At 37.2% G+C, this 18,762-nt stretch overlaps 1 protein-coding gene across 4 annotated transcripts in view; it reads right to left on the bottom strand.

Moving 5' to 3' along the window:
• DOCK4 (dedicator of cytokinesis 4) overlaps positions 1 to 18,762 on the bottom strand; it is a 253,381-nt gene that overhangs the window by 32,726 nt on the left and 201,893 nt on the right. For 2 of the 4 annotated variants that reach the window (XM_069802123.1, XM_069802125.1), the window contains exons 29-36: positions 17,704 to 17,804; positions 16,985 to 17,043; positions 14,718 to 14,866; positions 13,040 to 13,125; positions 7,673 to 7,699; positions 7,411 to 7,506; positions 5,686 to 5,746; positions 1,925 to 2,018 (exon numbers count right to left, since the gene is read on the bottom strand). In XM_069802123.1, coding sequence (XP_069658224.1) covers positions 1,925 to 2,018; positions 5,686 to 5,746; positions 7,411 to 7,506; positions 7,673 to 7,699; positions 13,040 to 13,125; positions 14,718 to 14,866; positions 16,985 to 17,043; positions 17,704 to 17,804 — 673 coding nt within the window. The remainder of the gene's footprint in view (positions 1 to 1,924; positions 2,019 to 5,685; positions 5,747 to 7,410; positions 7,507 to 7,672; positions 7,700 to 13,039; positions 13,126 to 14,717; positions 14,867 to 16,984; positions 17,044 to 17,703; positions 17,805 to 18,762) is intronic. The other 2 variants (XM_069802124.1, XM_069802126.1) reach the window with 1 other exon arrangement.

Genomic DNA, 18,762 nt, shown 5'->3' with positions numbered 1-18,762 from the left:
TCGTGATGTGGAAAATTCAATTTATACAGGAAAGATTCAAAAAACTAAACATTTCTAAGATGGATAGATACAAAGACAATCTCATTACACTTCTCAGATGACTGAGGGGACACAAGAGGAATCAGTGCATTTATGTGCTTCAGTCTCAAGAGAGTTATATTTATAGCTATAACTGACTGCTGGGTAAAGAAAGATTTGAAGCTACGTTTTATATTAAAAAGGACTTTTTTTTTTTTTTTACAGATGATTATTAGAGACAATCCTGTAAATCATACTATGAAAGGAGAGAAAAATTATTTTAAGGGCAAGCTGGCTTCATCCCTAGAATGAAACTATGCAGTTAGCAAACTAATGGTGCAACATGTAGGAATGCCACCAAAGTAGCAAACTTTTTTCCCTACTCCCATGTACTTTAGATCAGCTGATTTACAGAAGGTCTGTGTGTTGTCACTGATTAATAAGGCAAGGCAATAGACTACATAAGTGTGTTTTCTAGTGGAAAGACTGTGTCTATCCCAATGCCATGGGTGTGAGACAATCCTTCCTTAAGGCTCTCATGGGGCGGGGGGGGGGAATTATCGGTCATGGAAACTACCATGGCAAAGAATGCAAAAATCACACGTGTTAATAATAAATACACAGGAAATACAACAAAGTCCTGGAAATAAATTTTGAGCAAAATACTGTTTAAAATAAGAACGGATGGTAAAACAATTAAAAAAATTAGGTTCATATCACTGCTGAAGGTTAACTGGACACATATTAGCAGCCAATGTAAAGGGAACTCAACATTCCTTAAAGAGTTACTAAGACCTGTTATGTAAAATCAGGAAATTAATAGTTTGGCATAAAAGCCAGCTGCGGCAAATATACTGCTTGATAATTGAAACTCTCTTGTGACTCACTACTGCCAGGTCACATGAGGAATTTAAAAATCTCTCCTTAATATATCCTGCTATCTGGTCTACACTTTAAACCCATGAACTGCAAAGGGACTGTGGAAGCTCCAAGCAAAGGATCTTTCCTATGGATAGCAGAAAAGGATAAGGAAATTTGCTGTGGCAGCAGGTACCCGTAGCCTGTTCACTAGTGACCCCCAGGCAACTAATCTGCGTTTAAGAAAGAAAAAATTCTGGACAGATTCTGAACACATGCAGTTGCAATTGCAAACACTGGGAAAAAGACGGAGGTATATTATAAGGTCATTTAAATATTTTGGCAACCAAAGGTTGTTTAATTCAGAGATACTGATTTTATCTTCTCCAGCAATTATTAATCGCATGTAGTTACCCAAATGAAGCGCACTTTATGTTGTATAAACAACAACCATGCACATTATGTTCTTATTTCTTCATTTAAAAGACAATGGCCAGCTGTGGCACTAAATTAGCATTGAGAAATCCTGAACGATAGTACTGCAAATGTGGTACGTGAAGATTCAGAAAGACATCAGCAAAGTGCTATACTTGTCATAGGTTTTAGGGACTTTGTTTCATCATTAGTAAGTGATATGGGTCTTCCTTTCTTTTCTTTTTTTAACCTAAAAGTTAGATTCTGAAATACAGCTGTGTAGAAACACCACACTAAATAGCTAACCAAAAAAGTATATAGGCTCAGATACTACCAAATGGACTCACAAAAATTTCCTCTAAACTTACTCCTCTTGGGTGAAGAATGACTGTATCACACATTTATTGCTAGTGCATATCAATAGTAGTCATTTACAATCAGCATGCCACAGCAAGTAGTAGAGTTGTGGGGCTGAAGAAAAGCCATATTTTAAGAAAGATATTAACTGGGCACGGAAACTCAGCTGTTTCCTGGGTTGGTACAATCTGCACTGAGGATACAGCTTACAGGTTTGCAAAAGACTGCAAATCATGGACCAGTCCTAAACATCTTTTTCTAGTTTGTACTCAATTACCTGTGAAGTTTTGTGCTTTCAGATGTAGGTCATACAGCTTATGAATATAGCGAATATACATCTCTTCCTTGTTCAGTTCAGTCTTGTAAAAATTCTGCAATAAAATTGAATTTTGTAATGAAATGTAGAAGTTGATAAACATATGATAGTGGTTACAAACAAAAGACTTCAAACATAGTACTCTAGAAATACATGCATATATTTGAAAGTTTCACATGTACAAAGTCATTACATGGAACTGCAGTAATACAGTACAAAATAGTAAACAGAATAGTAAATTTTCAGGAGACAAGTCAGCATTCTCCTGAATGCTTTTTTTTTTTTTTTTAAATTTTCATAGAACATACCAGAAAGAACCAGATAGAACTGAAATCTGATGGTTCTTTCTTTATAAATATAATCCATCCATAAAAGGCACCGATATATCCTTACTTCGGCCATTTAACATCTTGCTGAAAGCTTTATGTTGATTTTAAAATATTGACAGCACTCTGACTTTTGTATTCATATTTTAACAAAATATTTACTGTCTGGTATGTCTACTCTTCCTTCTGTCATAGCAAAATGCCAGAAAGACTTCGGTAGCTTTACGAAGAACTATTCATTATGGTAAACAGCATAATCCTGAATGAAAAACGTGATTTCTTCAGCCCTAACTGATGCATAAATTTTGCATTGCAGGATTGAAATATACAAAGTTGCACTCTAAAGTGATATCCAGAACAAAATTTCTAGAAGTAGCTAAAGATTTCTGGATGTCTAACTGCTATTTGTTGTTACATGGATAAAATATGGAATACAACATCAAAACTCTTTGTTCAAAACATTTGTTACTTACTTGCAAGCCCTAAAATAAAGTATGAAAAAGTTACAGGGAGAGGAGCACAACCCTATAGCACTGTTCACAACTATTGCTGTACTCGCTGTGGACATGCAGCTAGAGGCCCCCTGCTAGCCATACTTAACGTCCAGGATAATCTGCTTTGGTTAATAAAAATTTATAGGATAGAAGAATCTAGCACTGGTCCTCAATTTCTGTTCTATTATTCAAATCACTTACTATTTTAAACTCTAAGCACGTGGCCCAAATTTTTCCCCTATTTTATAGTATCCTTATTCTGTGCCACTGTTTCCTAAATTGAGTTGTTATCAAAGAGAAAGGTGGGAGGAACATTATGAAAATATCAAAATAGAAACTTTATAGAGAAAGTATTTTTTTAACTGACTTGAGAAAATGACTACATATCAATAGCTCTGTAATGACTAAAGGCCCCTTTAGGCCACCATCTGCCTTTATAATCCAAAGACTTCTCTTTTCCTCCCACAAGGCGTAGATCAAAAACAGATGCTTCTCTTTAGAAGAGAAAATGAAAAAAAATACCTGTTTGTATGTTCATATTTACCTGCCTGAAAAAAAACATAAGCTGCAACACAGAATTGTGAGCAATAACGCATAAAGATAAGACAAAATATGGCACTGAACTGCAGAAGTACTAGACTTCTCGGCTCTTACCCCTGAGCACTAAGGACTCCAGTACGTGTCCCAAGGCTAAACTATACAAATCAACTGGTTCTTCTCTGAAGCTCAGCTCTAACAGTGCCCAGTTGGTCTGTAAGGCAGACCACAGCAAGACAACCCAGTCACAGCTCAGGAAATACATCGTGCTAATAAAGGCGTCGTGGTTTTTCAACAAACTACCTCAAGACATGAAATATAACAGATGTAGTCTTCAAAAGGGGACGTGATGTAAAAAGTAGACTTCCTTAATTAATGAAGACCTTTTTCCCCCCGAGAAAAAACAGCTTGAAAACAACATTCAAACAGGCAATATGGACATGTGCTACTTAAATGGCATGATGTCATATGCCAGCATAGAGCATCACAGGAAAATGTCCTCTTTCTAAAAAGAAGATATAATTTTAAATTAATAGAACCTGAAATATCAGTTAAATATCAAACCCCAATGAGGACCAGAGAGATGCCTGAGAAAAACTCCTCAGTGAGTTACCAAAAGTTATTCAATGTACTTTCAAAGCTTTTGTACAGCTCTGTGATGACAGAGTTCTTTCATTAGAAATTCAACTTTCAAACTGGAGTTAGGTGATTCTTATGCATAAGGAACTAACTCCATTAGACACCTCTTAAACCAGCTTTTCCAAACAAGCATTACTAATGTGAAACCTACTGCAGATGATCCAGAGGGTGGGGAGAGTAGGAAAAAAGTTCCTACCTTCTCCTTTCATCTAAGTTATTGCTGCTGGTGCATACCCCTTCTGCATATTTCATGATGTGGCATAATTCCAGTTAATTTGATAACTTGGTTAACTTGGACAATTCTACTTTCTGGAAGAACAGCATATACCTCAGTGGCAAAACAACATAAAAATTCTCTTCATGCCAACTGGTCCTCTTATCTTTGGAAGTCAGAATACCTTCAAAGTAGTGGTGAAAAATGAAATATGGCTTTCTCCTCTGGACTTCAAATAATTTCAATATTCATCTGATTACTCACTGCATGAAACATCTTTTGAGACAACAACCAGTTCACCCATCATACAGGCAAGCAAATGCCTTAAAATTTCTGTGCTACTTCTGTAATTGAAATTTCCTTTTCAAAATTTAGCATTTTTTGTTTCTCTAGTGTGCAAATAGTACTAAAATTTGTCTGAAAATTACTAGGATATGAAATCCGCTTTAGCCTGTAGAAGTTCTTGAAAATCCCATTAAAAAGTATTATGGTGTTTTGGGGTTTTTAAATATTTGGATTTTCTTTTTGTGCAAATCTTGGATTATTTGCTAATAATAGTTTAAAAACTCCTTAGTGATAGAATGAAAATAATCCAGGTGCTTTACAGAATTCAGATCATGCCAGATATTCTGACAGAAAGCCAGCTGCTCTACAGCTATGTAGTAAACACCATCCCTATTTACAGAGCACTATTTTCCTACTGAAGAATCCTTTATTCTCTTATGTGTAACTGCTACTTAGAAGTGATACCAAATTGTTTCACTGACGTCAAAAATGCAGAATTACAAGTCAGCTTATTCTGTTTTTTTCCCTAGCTAAAAATACAGCTTTCCAAAACATTCACCATGAAAATGGAAACTTTCCAAGGTTAATGGAAGTCAACAAACTTGTCAGGAGAAACTGGCCTAGAACCAAAATGCTTCTTGTAAACAAAAATGAAAGCTTTTTCATACTATAAATTTGCACTGTTGGTTTGTTGTAATGATGATAACATGACAAGAGGAGGTCTTGAGCAGCATTTCTGGCTCTTCTATTGGGAAGAGAATAGATAGCCTGCAGTCTTCAGAAGATATCCCATATAATATGTCATAAGAACCAACTTGCATCAGTTATTGGGGAAGAAAGGAAACAGAAGAAATCATGTAAGTTTTGTTGTGTTTGGGGAAGGAGGAAAGTCTTGCTTGTTTCTATGAACCCAGAGACCAATTAAACTTGGAAAATACTTTGGTCAAGTTTATCCAGTATGAAGAGACTGAAAATTAATAAAGCAGTATTAGAGACCTCTCAGAGCCCAACTATGAAATGCCAAGAAAGGCTAACTCCCCACTGTATCAATTTCAACCTGAAAAAAAAATGAAATAAAAAAATCAGTGATCCTAAGTGCAGTATTTTTCTGTTAACTTCCACTCAAACTGCATCAAGAAGCAAGGTACCTCCTATTCAAATGTGTGGCTGTATACTAGAAAACACTCAACTGAAGCCAAAAAGGGAAAGAAAAAGTATTATACAAACCAAAAGGCTAACAGTGCAGCCAATCTTTTTGCCATCCACTTCCCCCATTTTCATGCAGTCCCTAAAACAGAAAGTAATGACAGTCAAAAGGAATGACATTTATCCTCTAATAGTGAAGCACACCTCAGAAAACAGACATATTTGGCTTGGCGAGCAGACTGAAACGATACAACCCAAAGGCATTTGGGTGAACAGCTGACCCGGGTGAGTAAGGGATTTCATGACTCCTTTTCTAGGACACTGAATACCTCAATCGTCAAGAAAGTCAATGGTTTTTTCTGGCTCTGTCGTCAATTTGCTAGGTGTCTGCTGGAGATCATTTGCTTTCCTCATACCTTGTGCTCATATCATGCCAGCAGAAGCCAGCATGGCTGCCAGAAGAGGCAGCCTCAGGAAAAGATACAGGTTAGGCAGCATCTTTTGCTGGGTTAGTTTTAGCCCATGTCAGTCAGACCACCACAGTGCAGCAAGAACGCTTGTGTTGGCACAAGGAAGAGGGTGATGTGAATGAGGGAATGAGCAGGGATGAGTTTGCTTCCTTCAGAGACTGTACATCTAAAGTGGTCATGGAATTACAGCATTAGTTCCTCCTCTGGAAAAACAGAATGACACTGATCTCCTCTGTAAGATGCTCCAAGATCCACCAAATTTTCCTCAGTAGCACTTTTATAATTAGTATTATCTATTGTTTGGGGAAACAACAGATCTGACTCCCAAGTCAAAAGTTAAAATGGAACCATGCAGATTTGATTATCACATAGGGAAAAACAGTCAGTATAACCATGCTTGAGTAAAAAAAACCAACAAAACCCCCCCAAAAAACAACAGGCAGACATCACCATGCAGTCACTAAAAGAAATTTAACGTAACATTAAAATATTCTTGCATCCATGAGCTAAACAATCATCCCAAATACTCTCATAACTACCAGTATGCACAATTGTTTTGAAAAATTGAGAGCCTTGGAGGTTGTAATCCAACTGATCCCTGAAGAGGAATAGCACTGCCAGGCTTCTAGAAATTAAGAGTTCAGCCCGTGTTGACAAAATTGCCTTCCTTTCAAACTATCAGTGATGACAGCAAATGGAGTACCAGGTCTCACCGTGTGTCCCTATGGAATTAGGGAAAAAACGTAACACTTAAGCTCTAGAAAGTGCTACAACTGATGGCAATGAGGAGGACTAAGCTGAAATCCGAAGTTTCTACATGGGCTTCAAAACTGACTGAGAAAATCCCTTTCAGTCTCCCACTCCTGAAAGGGAGTATACGTCTCTCATTTCTCTCTCCTTTGTTCATGTGGTACATTCAGATGCGAGCTCCTCACCCAGAGATTGTATCTTTGTACACATACTTACTATGCCGGGCTGACACTATAACTAAGCATGATTGACATAGTGATAAGAATTTCACATATTCTGTAAAACAACTGTCAGGTGATTAGTATTGAGCTCTGTGTCTCCAGACAGACTTGAGTCACTAGCCTACTGCCAAAAGTTCCTATATGCCTTGAGAGGAAACTCCTGCATGCCACTGGATTTTCATACCATGGGGAGGCTACTTGGTTGGTTTTCAGCCTGTTGACTAAGCAGCTGCTGTCAGAGATCCTGAGCATGTACAGTTGACGTGTCCGTGTGCAGTTGCCATTTGTGCAAGATCACCATATTTGCTTGCCTGCTAATATTTCAAAGATGACAACCCTACTTACAAATTGTGATAATCGCTCACCTGTAGTCCAGTAACCTCTCCATGAGGCGAGTCACAGTGGCAATTAATGAAACGCCACTTTCCCTCCATGTTTCCCGCTCAATTTTCTTCAGTAGACTGGAAAAAAAAAAAGCCAGAACAATTTCACCGTTTATTTTTAACTGTCACTATGACAACCACTCTGCTTTTACCAGTACCTTAATACCTTAGCAACATCTTTGATAGTTAGATTTTCTTTTACAAACACCCTCCCAAGAAGCACAATTTGCAAACAATCTCTTACCTAGGATAAGGACCAAAAAGTGGAATTCTAGTCCAGGAAGCATTGACAAAACAAATGATTTTTATATTAGCTGCATCAGGTTAAAATATATCAAATACCTAATTTTCAGAATATATGAATACCCCAAAGACTTAACAGAACTCTTACATAAAATTTATGTATTAATTTCATGCTGATAGATCAGAAAATTGGGGAGTTTAAAGATGTACCTAGAAAAGAATATTTATCAACTCAATGCACCTTCTCAATGGGACCTCAACTTTTTTAACAAAGATTTTTCCTCCTCTCCAATATTTCAGTACACATGAAATTTAAGAATGGGGAAGGGATTTTAATAAGATGATTCCCCCTCTTCACTTAATATTTCCTTCTAAGAACATACTATCATGCACATGTAAAATTCCATTAGCTTAAATTGTCATAAGATTCTTTAGTAAAAACTGTTGTGTTGAGTTCTTACACTAACGTAAATGCAGATTACACACTGAAGTGAAAAGACTTCAAAACGGTGTTGTAAGTGGAGCTGTCAGTAAAATTATACTTAATTTTCTTTCTGTTACAGGCCTCTGATTTTCACTGCTTAAGTTTATCAAATATTAATCATTTGGGCATGAATTCCCCACCTTTCCTCTCTGAGAATGCACAAGGAAATATTTACCTACAGAGCTCTGTTACTTTTAGGCTTTGGTGCAGGACCTCAGAGGGATGACATGTTCATGGAGATATTTTAGCAGTCTCCAAGAAAATGCACTCAGGTATGGTTTACTTAGAAGTCTCTGAGAAATGCCACACTCATATACTTAAGAGCTTTTTAGAGAGTTGTTAATAGCATCTCCGAACCTTCTGTCTGCAGTGGGCAAGCTGTCAGCTCCACTGACCTTCATCTATACTGAGCATGTTCAGTCTCATAAAACTCCTACGTCCAAATTTCACCAAACATATAACGGCGCCCAATAACTCCTACATGCCAACTGCACTAGCTATACACTCCAGCTCCGTTCAGCTCCTTACATACAGGGGGATGTCGCAGATGCAATTCTCCGAACTAAATCGACCTCAATGAAGCTGTGCTCTGCTGGAAGCAAGGAGGAAACATTGATCTTTATTCTGCACCCTTATATCGCTCTTAGACTCACTACTTCTCTTTAGGAGGCAATCGGATGTCTTCCCCTCACGTTCAGAGACTGGCTACCTGTCGTTGCTGGCAGAGACAGATGCCAAGGCCATCCGTAACCAGAAGAGGCTGAAGCACTAATCTGGCATCTCTGCTTTCCATACAGAATACAAAGGCTAACTTAATGTGCTTTTACACTCCTTATGTTCCTTTCAATACAAGTTTTTGTGTCTAACAAGAAATAGGAGTAGAGCCTGTTACATTATTAAGCACTGATTACTGCACTGATTTTTCCTTTCTACTGCCTTTCAACCCTGTGCTAAACAGGAACATTTCAGCCTAAATTCATCAAAATAATTACCTATAGTTCCTGTAGAAAAACAGCAGAAGTCTGACTTCTCTTTTAAAACAGATGGTTTTCATCTGCATTTGACTTATGCATGTTCTTTATAAACGTATTGGCATATTCATTATAAATATACAATTTCTACAAATGGGTTGTGTAGATATATTCAAAGTACTTATTCAAACTGACATCAATGTTGTCAGTTGAACAATTTTATGACTTGCCTTATGCCTTTATGCCTCCGCCTCTCCACCATACATCTTTCACCACAATGCACAGAACACACACTCAGAACACACAGTCAGAATGAAAGAGCTACTCAAATATATCCCTCAGCTTCCTCATGGCTATATCAAGATACAATTAAATTCCTGTTACTTACAGGTCCCAAAACATAGCCAAGATGCTATGTTCTACAAAGCCCACTAAGGGGGAATGAGCAACACAGAGAAACAATGAAAATGCTTCTGCCTATCCATGCTACTATAGCCTAACATCTGGGCTCACCTGAACAATTGTGGTCTGGTTTTGGGTTTAGTTTTTTGGTGTTTTTTGTTTGGTTGGTTGGTTTTTTTTATCTTGGGTTCCCAAGAATAAGAGAGTGGAGTGGGGACCCAGAGGATCAGAGCTCTCCAGGGACAAACACCAGGCTTAGAAGCATGTTCGGGCTAGCTCAATCATGTAGTAAGTGGATTTTATATGCCTAAGCCACAGAGTTATTCAGACCACTAACTCACAAGCGTCTGATCCTAGAGGTGCCGTAAAACATCTGGGTGTCTACTTCGGAGTACAAAGTCCTCCAGGTACCTCACTATAGCCAGAGGTTCCCTCATCTAGTCAGCTGGGTCAAAGTCAAGCTTTGCTGCAAAAGTTCAGAGATGAGCGAGGAGCTATCCAAACACCACAAAAATATTCAGAAGGGCTCCGAAAGACTCAGTCCAGACAGAGTCTAATGGACTGGGCAGCGCTGAATTCAGTCATGCAGCTGGGGGAAGAAATTAAGAAGACTGAAGACAGCACGGGAGAGGTAGCAGTCATCACTTCTTATATAATACCTTCATGGCTAGAGAAATCACCCACAAACTGGCAGAGCTCGGTATTAAATGCCTGCTCAGCTTGAATGTCAGCTCCAGTTTCTTCAAAGAGAAGCCTCATCATCAGGCACCCAGTGGAGCTCACTAGCCCAGGTTTTGTGCTTCGATAACGTGGCCACGTAACCTCCAAACCTGAAATGACTTGTGTTAGGCCAAACTGGAATACAGCTACAGAAGTAATAAACTGGCAGCATCCATCAGATTCAGAACAGAAGAGCTACTCAAGTATATCCCTTGGCTTCCAAGGATTTTGTTCTAACCACCAACTGTTTAATAAAGTGAAATTGTTCTTTTCCCTGTGCTAATTAACTCAGGAATTCAACTGCAGTGTTACAGTGTAAATGTAGATCAGGACACCTTTCATACCATGATTACACTGGGTAGCAATTACAACATCTAGTTTCTCATGATAGCAAAATGTTCACTACTCCACGCTTTGCAGCTCTTCAAATGACTTCAGGAGCTAAACACTGAGTGGTCACATTCAAGTCCCTAGAAAGACATTGATTCAAAACAAACAGCAGTCATCTTCTCCCTACTTTCACTATGCCTTTTCCTTTGATAAAGATAATTCCATTGTAAGCAGTAAATTCTAAGCACATATTTTAGATATGTCCAGAGATGCTTATACTTTGTCCTTGAAAATAGATGTTCAGAGGAAAGATGCAGTGATTGTCTCTGGAAAAAAAAGCAGTTAATGTCAGAGCTGAGAGACTCAAATTCATTTTCTGACTCCGACAAAATAAATAAAAAGCATGACAAAATCTGAAAGTGTCACACCCACTGCAGTTACTAAACTATATCCAAAGTAGATGCGTTCATCCCCGTGGCTCCCAACTGTACCTATCAAAACTAACCATGCCAAATCTTCAGAAAGATCAGGTAATTTTGTAGCATTTGCTTTCATTAAAGACTACAAAACTACTGCTTGCTGCAAAACTATATCACTGTTTCACAGTTCTTGGGTACATACCACATCTCTGTCACTTCAGCCTAAACAAGTCTGCTTTCTTGCACTGTCTAAAGACACTTTAATATTTCTTAGTTTAAATTACCTATGGACGAAATAAAAAAAAGAAATCTCAGGCTAACTGACCCCATCCCCTGCATTCAGCTACCTAAACTGTCCATCTGATTTTAATAATTTTCTTTCACATACCCTAGAACACTCTATCATCCTCCATTTTAGATTAGTATCTTCTGCAAGCTCTCCTCTTGAGAGGTGTTAATGTATGGAGCCAAATCAAACTCAGATAAAAAACTAATGATAAAAACTATTTTTTCATAAGCTGGAAGTGAACTTGAGCAGTTACTCTGAAATTTCCCAAAGCGTTTAAACTTCTGTTACACCAGAACAGAAACAACAAGTACACTGATGCTGTGAGACATTTTGCAATTTAAATTACTATGACTATGTCTTCAGCATTTAGATTTATAAAAGGCTCTCACCATTTTTCACTGTATCTTGTTTAACACCCCCCAGTTAAACCTAACTTAAAATGGTAAAAAAAATTAGGAACTATATTTCATACCAATATGCTTTCTTGTAGAAATTTAAGTTATGTCAGTGACAGACATTCTGATGTATTTTGCACATGAGAATGCATTTAGACTTCATATTATAATTAGAGCTTTTCCCTTAATGACTTAATTTTGAAGAATACTGTATCACTAAAATATTGAAATCATCTTCCCTTTATTATCTTTATTCATATTATGAAAAATTTCATGAATAATTACAAGAAAGTTCTGCTTTAGCATACTGTACTGTTGTTTGCCATTATTTACCCATTTGCATAATATTCTGCCTAATCTCTCTACCCACTTTTGCTTTTGTAAATGATAAACATTTAGGAACTCTATTTTTTTCAACTCAATACATTACAGATTAGTATATGTTTGCTATTCACAGACACTGAGGTCTGAATGTTGTTGTTTCAACAAAGACAACAGAGCTAAAACTAATATGTAAAGAAGAAGGAATGGTTAAGAAGCCATATAAACAGAAGAAGATCATGTGTTTAATAGTACTGAAGAATACACAGCTTGGAATCCTAAAGAGGAACAATACATCTCCCACTAAACACACGAGAAATAAGTGAAATCTTCCACTTCGGTGAAACTGAGTTCTGAGGAGCAACAGAGACAGAGTTCAGTTAGTTATTTTGTACCCGTACTCTCTGACAATCATTTATTTCGGTCAGTGGGATAACTTACAGGCAATCTTAGGGACTTCAGCATTATTATTAGCTTTTCCTATTAGATTGCAGTGATATGTCATTTATTAAAATATACTACAAGCTTAACAAGTAATTTATAAAAGAAAATAATAAAAAATATTCTTATCAGAATAAATAAAATTGTTTACATCAATCAAGAAATCAACAAGTGACATTACACAGACGAGTACAAGTTTCTGGCAATAGAAAATTACTTATTAAACAGCTTTTTGTTGAATTCTCATGCCTTGTTTTCTAAATGCTCCATTTGAGCTCTACCTGCACCCTATGCAATTATAAAACATTTCTTGCTATTCTGATTTTAAAATTAGTAGGTAAAGAGAATGTTCTGTGTTATAACAGATTTAGCCTTTCCCAATTCTAGCTGTATGCAAGAAGTACAGCCAGACTTTACAGATGCCATACAACACCATAAAATGTTTTATTCCTCAGATTTTCGGGGGGGGGGGGGGGGGAGAAGGAAGAAAACCCCCAAGATCTACAACTGTTTTAAGCACTACTTCTCTACGACATTAGCATCTGATACAACCAACTGAACTCAAGGAATTAGCATAAGATAAACATATTACTCACATACTGTTGAAGAGCTCTCGGTATGTTTCGTCACCTTTACCTTCCGACATTAGGCTGTCCAGTTTGTCAATCAGTTTTGCTTCCACCTGCAACATATAAGTGTGGTGTAAACAGCTTCTTTTTCCTTTAATGAGATTAGAGAAAAATTGAGGGAAGATTTGTTTTATGTAAGGGACTTTGCTAAATGCACATCTTAGAATTATTGGTCAATCATGTAAATCTGGTAAGGCACTTCATCTTTTTGAAGCTGTTATCATTCCCAAGGTTTGTGGGGTTTTCTTTTTTTGGTGGGGTTTTTTTTTTTTTTTTTTTTTTTTTTTTTTTTTTTTTTGAGGGAGGGAGCTAATTTAAATTGAGCAACGTGACTTTAAAACTACAGGCTGAGTAGCATTTGCTGCTGCTAAGGCAGCTATCTATTTATGGAGTCAGACAAAAAGCACACAGCCCAAATAAATTGCCTGAATTCTCACTGCAGGGCTGTAAGCACAAGCCATTTTCTTAGACTTCAGTAGAAACACAATCTTTTCTCACCTGCACCCCACTCATTTATAAATTAATTTTATTAAAGTCTGTACTGTCTAGAACACCTGGGGGCTCAGACTTACTTTCCCAACCTTCCTTAACTGCCAGTGCATTTGGCTAAAAATCCAATTTGCTGGATTTATGTATTAGCTATCAAAGAAACTTACACGACATATCTGGTGGCTAATGACTCCTCCAATGCCTATTTTAAAGTGTATTGATTATAAAAAATAAAGAGGTGAGGCTACACTGTGTGTTAATATTTCAAATCTCCTTTTCAGCAGTAATATATTAGCAACCACAAATCTAGGGGAGAAACCAAGCTGTCGTCAAGGTATTTTATTAGAGAATAAATCTATTACAATTTATATTTAAACCCAAGCTGAAAACACAGAGAAGCCGAACAAGTGGATTTTTTCCTTCTCACTCCTTGTTAACATCTCTATGGTGACTTTTAACAATAAGCTTATATATTGATAGTGAAAAGCTACCTACTTACATGACGTGCACTCCTCTGCTCTCAATAGCTTGGTTTGTGTTTCAGATACAACTCCCACCCTAAGCATTATGATTGCCTGGGAGTAATTCAAATACTTCTGCTTTCCTCCATTTGAAGCAGCACAAAGGAGGGAGGGCACTGAGAAATGGTTTGAGGCAGTCTGAAAGAACCGAGTGGGAGCTGCGGGAGCAGATGGCACACTTGGTTGTTCCTTCCTAGCCCGTTAAGGTGTTTGAGCAGCAAGAATACGTGATCCTTACAGAAGAACATTCCTCAGAAGGACCATCTGATCTTTCTTCATACTAACCAGAAGGGAAGCTAGTTGAATCCTATTTAACCAGTAGTCTGTACTGCTGTAAAGCAGAGATGAAAAACCACCACAGCAAATCAGCCTTGTTGAAGACAACTCAAGTTTTGTTCTGCACTTTGGTGGGCCATGAATTTTATCCCTCGTCTTACATTACTAACATGGTAGCATTAACTGGAGAATCTTACTACCCCTGCAGAAAGTAAAAAGGGAAAACCCTGGTAATCCCTCTCCAACAGGTATAGTGTTGTGGCTACCTTCTCCACCCTGAACCACCAATGGCTGGGACCAGCACTCTCTGAAATGCTTGAATTTTGGTCCTGTTCTATAAACAGCTTCGCACACAGTACCTGTTTAAAGTTGCCACTTCGCCTTTGCTCCCAGTCCATCATGTCATGGAAAATGGGAATCATTACATTCCTCAGGTCTGGCTGAGGGATCAAGGTCACTTCCAGGAAGGGGCCAATCAATGCTGGAATAAAATGAAGCTTGTGTTCCCCTAAAATGAAAATGAACATGAACTTGAATGTGAATTGGGTGTCCTGTGAGCTATTAAGCAATCCAAATACTATCTGCAGAATTAAAAAATAGCACTCTAAATGTCTATAGGTTTTTTTCATCTCATGTCCATCACAGCATGGGCTATTTTTTAAGCCCCAAAAGTGAAAAGTTGCAGACAATATAAGAATATAAGGCCAACATAATTTATCAGATTTTATTATGCAATACTGAGTTCAGGGGGTTATCTGTATCCCAAGTTAGTCTTCCAGAAGGAGAACAAAGAAAGGCAAAGCACTCTCTAGGTATTTCACTTATTTTTCACAAGAACATTTTGGTTTCTAAGCTCTACATTCTTGTATTTACAAAACTGTTAACTGTCTGATGTTCTGTGCTCATCAAATAGAGGTAAGTACTTTGATTTTTACCTATCTTTACTTTTGCGAGTACAGAAATTGAAGTACATGTTTTGACTGCAAGAACGGGAAGATGTGACTCAGCTGTTCTCAAAACAACTCGCTTTAAAATCAATGCTAAAATATCTTCCATTAACTCACCATATTCTACTTCGCATAAAACTAAGTTCTTGTCAGGAAAGATAGAAATGGCATACAGTAAAGACTGACCATTCAGTTTCAGTTTTCCATGAGTAAGACTTCTGATATCTTCAGAAAGGGGGATTATGAATCATGACACACTGACTTTCCAAGCTGAGAATTAATTTTTTTCCAGCCTGCCTCTGGATACTCCAGTGGGCAGTCACCCCTGCTTGCTGCTCTGTGTTTGTGCAAAGGAAAACCAGAATTTCCTTTGCTGGAAACATCCTGGGATGCATATCCATATGAAAGCAGGTTACTGTACAAGGATCAAGGCTTATGATGACTCTCACTGCTAAAAGAACTGTAAAATGCTGACTAGCATAACACCAATTATTTGAAATATCCTGATTACAGTATTTAATTGGACACATTACCAGATGAACTCCATATTGTCCCCCCAAAAACTCACCCCTATTGAAAGGCATCATGATTCCCTCCTTGCCTACGTACTGGGTTTCCATTCAGCAGAAAACAACACGAGTGGGGAGATGATGCACACTAGGGTTTTTCCTAGCACATGGGAAGGAGATGGGACCCAGGAGTGGATCTTTGATATACCAGTTTAGAAATACCCATCATGTATCCAAATAATATAGAGGGATGCCTTAGAGTCAGTAAGCAATACTAAATACTGTGAATAAGTAAAATATGCTACACAACAAATGTTAACAAAATATTAATAAGCAAATATTTCTTATTTCGAACATTTCTCTTTCTAGTACAGGCTGATCAGAAAGACCAGTTTTTTACAACTATGCATCTTGCTGGGGAAAAGATTTATAGAATTGAGATGACAGTATCTCAGTAACCACTGATGGTCTTCATATCTTTAACGAGCCCTTTAATGAAGTGAACTATTGAATAATTTAAAGATGACAAACATAGTGTCCAAATCTTCTATTCAGTCTTGATTTTCTTCCCAAACATTTAATTGCATTTCTCCAATGTTCATACTTTCAAACAGTTTGCAGAGTTATTGCTTATAAATATAAAAATGTTCCTAAGTTTATATCCAAGCATATATTTTTCTTGTGTTGTCCCATGTGTCACTTACATGTCAGTCACTGATTTGTTTATGCCTTTATATTTTAGTGCAACTAGGACTTAGGGGAAGATTTGATGCAAATCCAGCATCTCAAGAGAGCTTCAGAATTAAGATATATGTCTGTCCCTTAAACTGTTTGGCAACAGAACTGAAATTGTGAACATAAGTATATTTCCAGGTATAATAATTCTGCCCAAAACGAGCAGTACTTCCTTTTCTACTTTTCTCTGATGGTGTTCTTTCAGTTCTCTTTGAAGAAATAGGGATAGGTCAGATACAGTATCAAGGCTTAGAAAGCTGAGTTTAGCTATAAAGAAGGGAACTACAGATGACTAGGGTTGTCCTAAACTTGAATAAAGCCTTCACATGAACTTAATTATCAACAACTCTATCACTGGCAAGTGTATTTAATAGGTGAAGAAATAATAATTGCTTTTCATTTTATGAGCCACTGATGATGTGTTTAATTACTTACCTAAATTTTGCCACATGCTGAAGATTTCACATCCCATTGTTACGCGCATGTCACCGTATCTGCAACATATTAAAAAATAAGGCAAAATAGTGAAAGATCATTTAAGAAAATCAAGTTCATATGCCATTCTGTGACATTGTTAAATGAAATGTCTCATTTGCAGTCCATAAAAAACTACTTTAAAAGTGATGATTTCTTCCAAGTTTTTGTTCTTTCCATTGCACCCAGCTAAAATGGGATTCCTAAAGCCAGGTTTATTTGCAATATTGTCAAAGGTATCAGTTCTTTCTAAATGCTATACATCACTAACACAGCTGTGAAGCAAAAGCCATTTTTTGCATTAATTTGCTGTAGGTTTCTGAGAACAAATAGTTTTGCTCTAGCTTAAAGAAATACAATTAATTCAGACAACAGTGCGGTGCCTAGCAGAAACACCTGAACCACTGGAAAGCAACTTATGCATGAACTGGAAATTAGTGTTGGCACTGCTACAACATGGCTATTTTGTTCCCAATTTCTGAGCCAATTTGGGCACTTCTACGAAGGCTGCTATCAGCTCTGAAGACCTATACAAAGGGCCAGAACCAACTCTCATTCTAGTCAGTGGAAATGCTGTTACCGTTATCTTTTTGGTAGGCCTTTTTGCAACCTCCTATGTCTTGCATTTTGAGAAGCATTTGATCTATTACAGTTTTCTAGAAGCTGACAGCAGTACTTACTTTTCTAAAACCTTTTTCTTCTTGGAAGGTGTGAACATCTCCAGTTGCAGACATAACTGGTTTATAAAAATGACAGCAAGAAAAAAGTAGGAATCCCATATCTACAATAAGCATATGGCATTTGGTTATTTCATTTTCTCAGTACCACCATTTTATGACCACTCAAGATGCAAATTTTCAAATCACATCACTTGTTTCAGTCTCAACTAATAAATTACTTGAACTGTTTTTTGACTAAATTTCTTTGCATCCAAATATACTTTTCACCAACCCCAAAATGTTCAACAGAAATAAATCTATTTTACATATTCTACATCTCTTAAATGTAAAGGTTTCAGAGTTGCAGATAATTTTTTTTCATCCCTCCAAATCAGAAAACCTTCACCTTCTAAATTTAGAAACTTTTTGGGGGGTATATTTAAATAGAAGACTACAAAAAGTTATGCCTTTAAGTCCATAAACCAAAAAATTCTGACACCTCAAAAGCTATCACGCAACAGAATTGTCATTCTGTGGCCTGTCCAACTTTATAACATTATTTGCAAGTCTCACTTGCTGCAGGCTTTACTGGACAAAAACGAAGTCAAGTTTTGTTAACATCTTGCAGATATACAGATGTTTTGTGCACATGCTTCTTGGGTCAGATGTTGAATCTTCTACTTAGAAGATAAATTTAAAATACATTAAAATATTAATTATTAATCCAATTATAGATGCTCATGGCAGGAGGAAGAACGAAGTGTAGGGGAGCCTTATTCCAGACACTGCAGTTCTGCAGGATAGTAATAACATTGCTAAGCAAGTTTAAGGAACATAAATGCCTTGTCTACAGGCAATTCTTTTATCAGTTTTAGCTTCTGAACTTGTGGAACTTCATAAAGGATAGGCTTCCTCATGTCCAGTTATGTCAAGTAGATAAATGTGCAACCCTGCCAACCTCTCCAACAGGAGTCTGGATTTTCAGAGAAGCATCCACAACTCTGCTGGAAGTCAACAGGAGCTCGCTGTCTTCCTTAGGAAGGAAATTCTGCACTTTTTATGATGAAGCAATTGGACTAA

Source organism: Haliaeetus albicilla, chromosome 14 (assembly GCF_947461875.1).
Source record: "Haliaeetus albicilla chromosome 14, bHalAlb1.1, whole genome shotgun sequence".
NCBI classification, from domain to species: domain Eukaryota; kingdom Metazoa; phylum Chordata; class Aves; order Accipitriformes; family Accipitridae; genus Haliaeetus; species Haliaeetus albicilla.
Note: the sequence above shows the minus strand (reverse complement) of the source record. Positions and strands in the feature narration are given on the sequence as shown.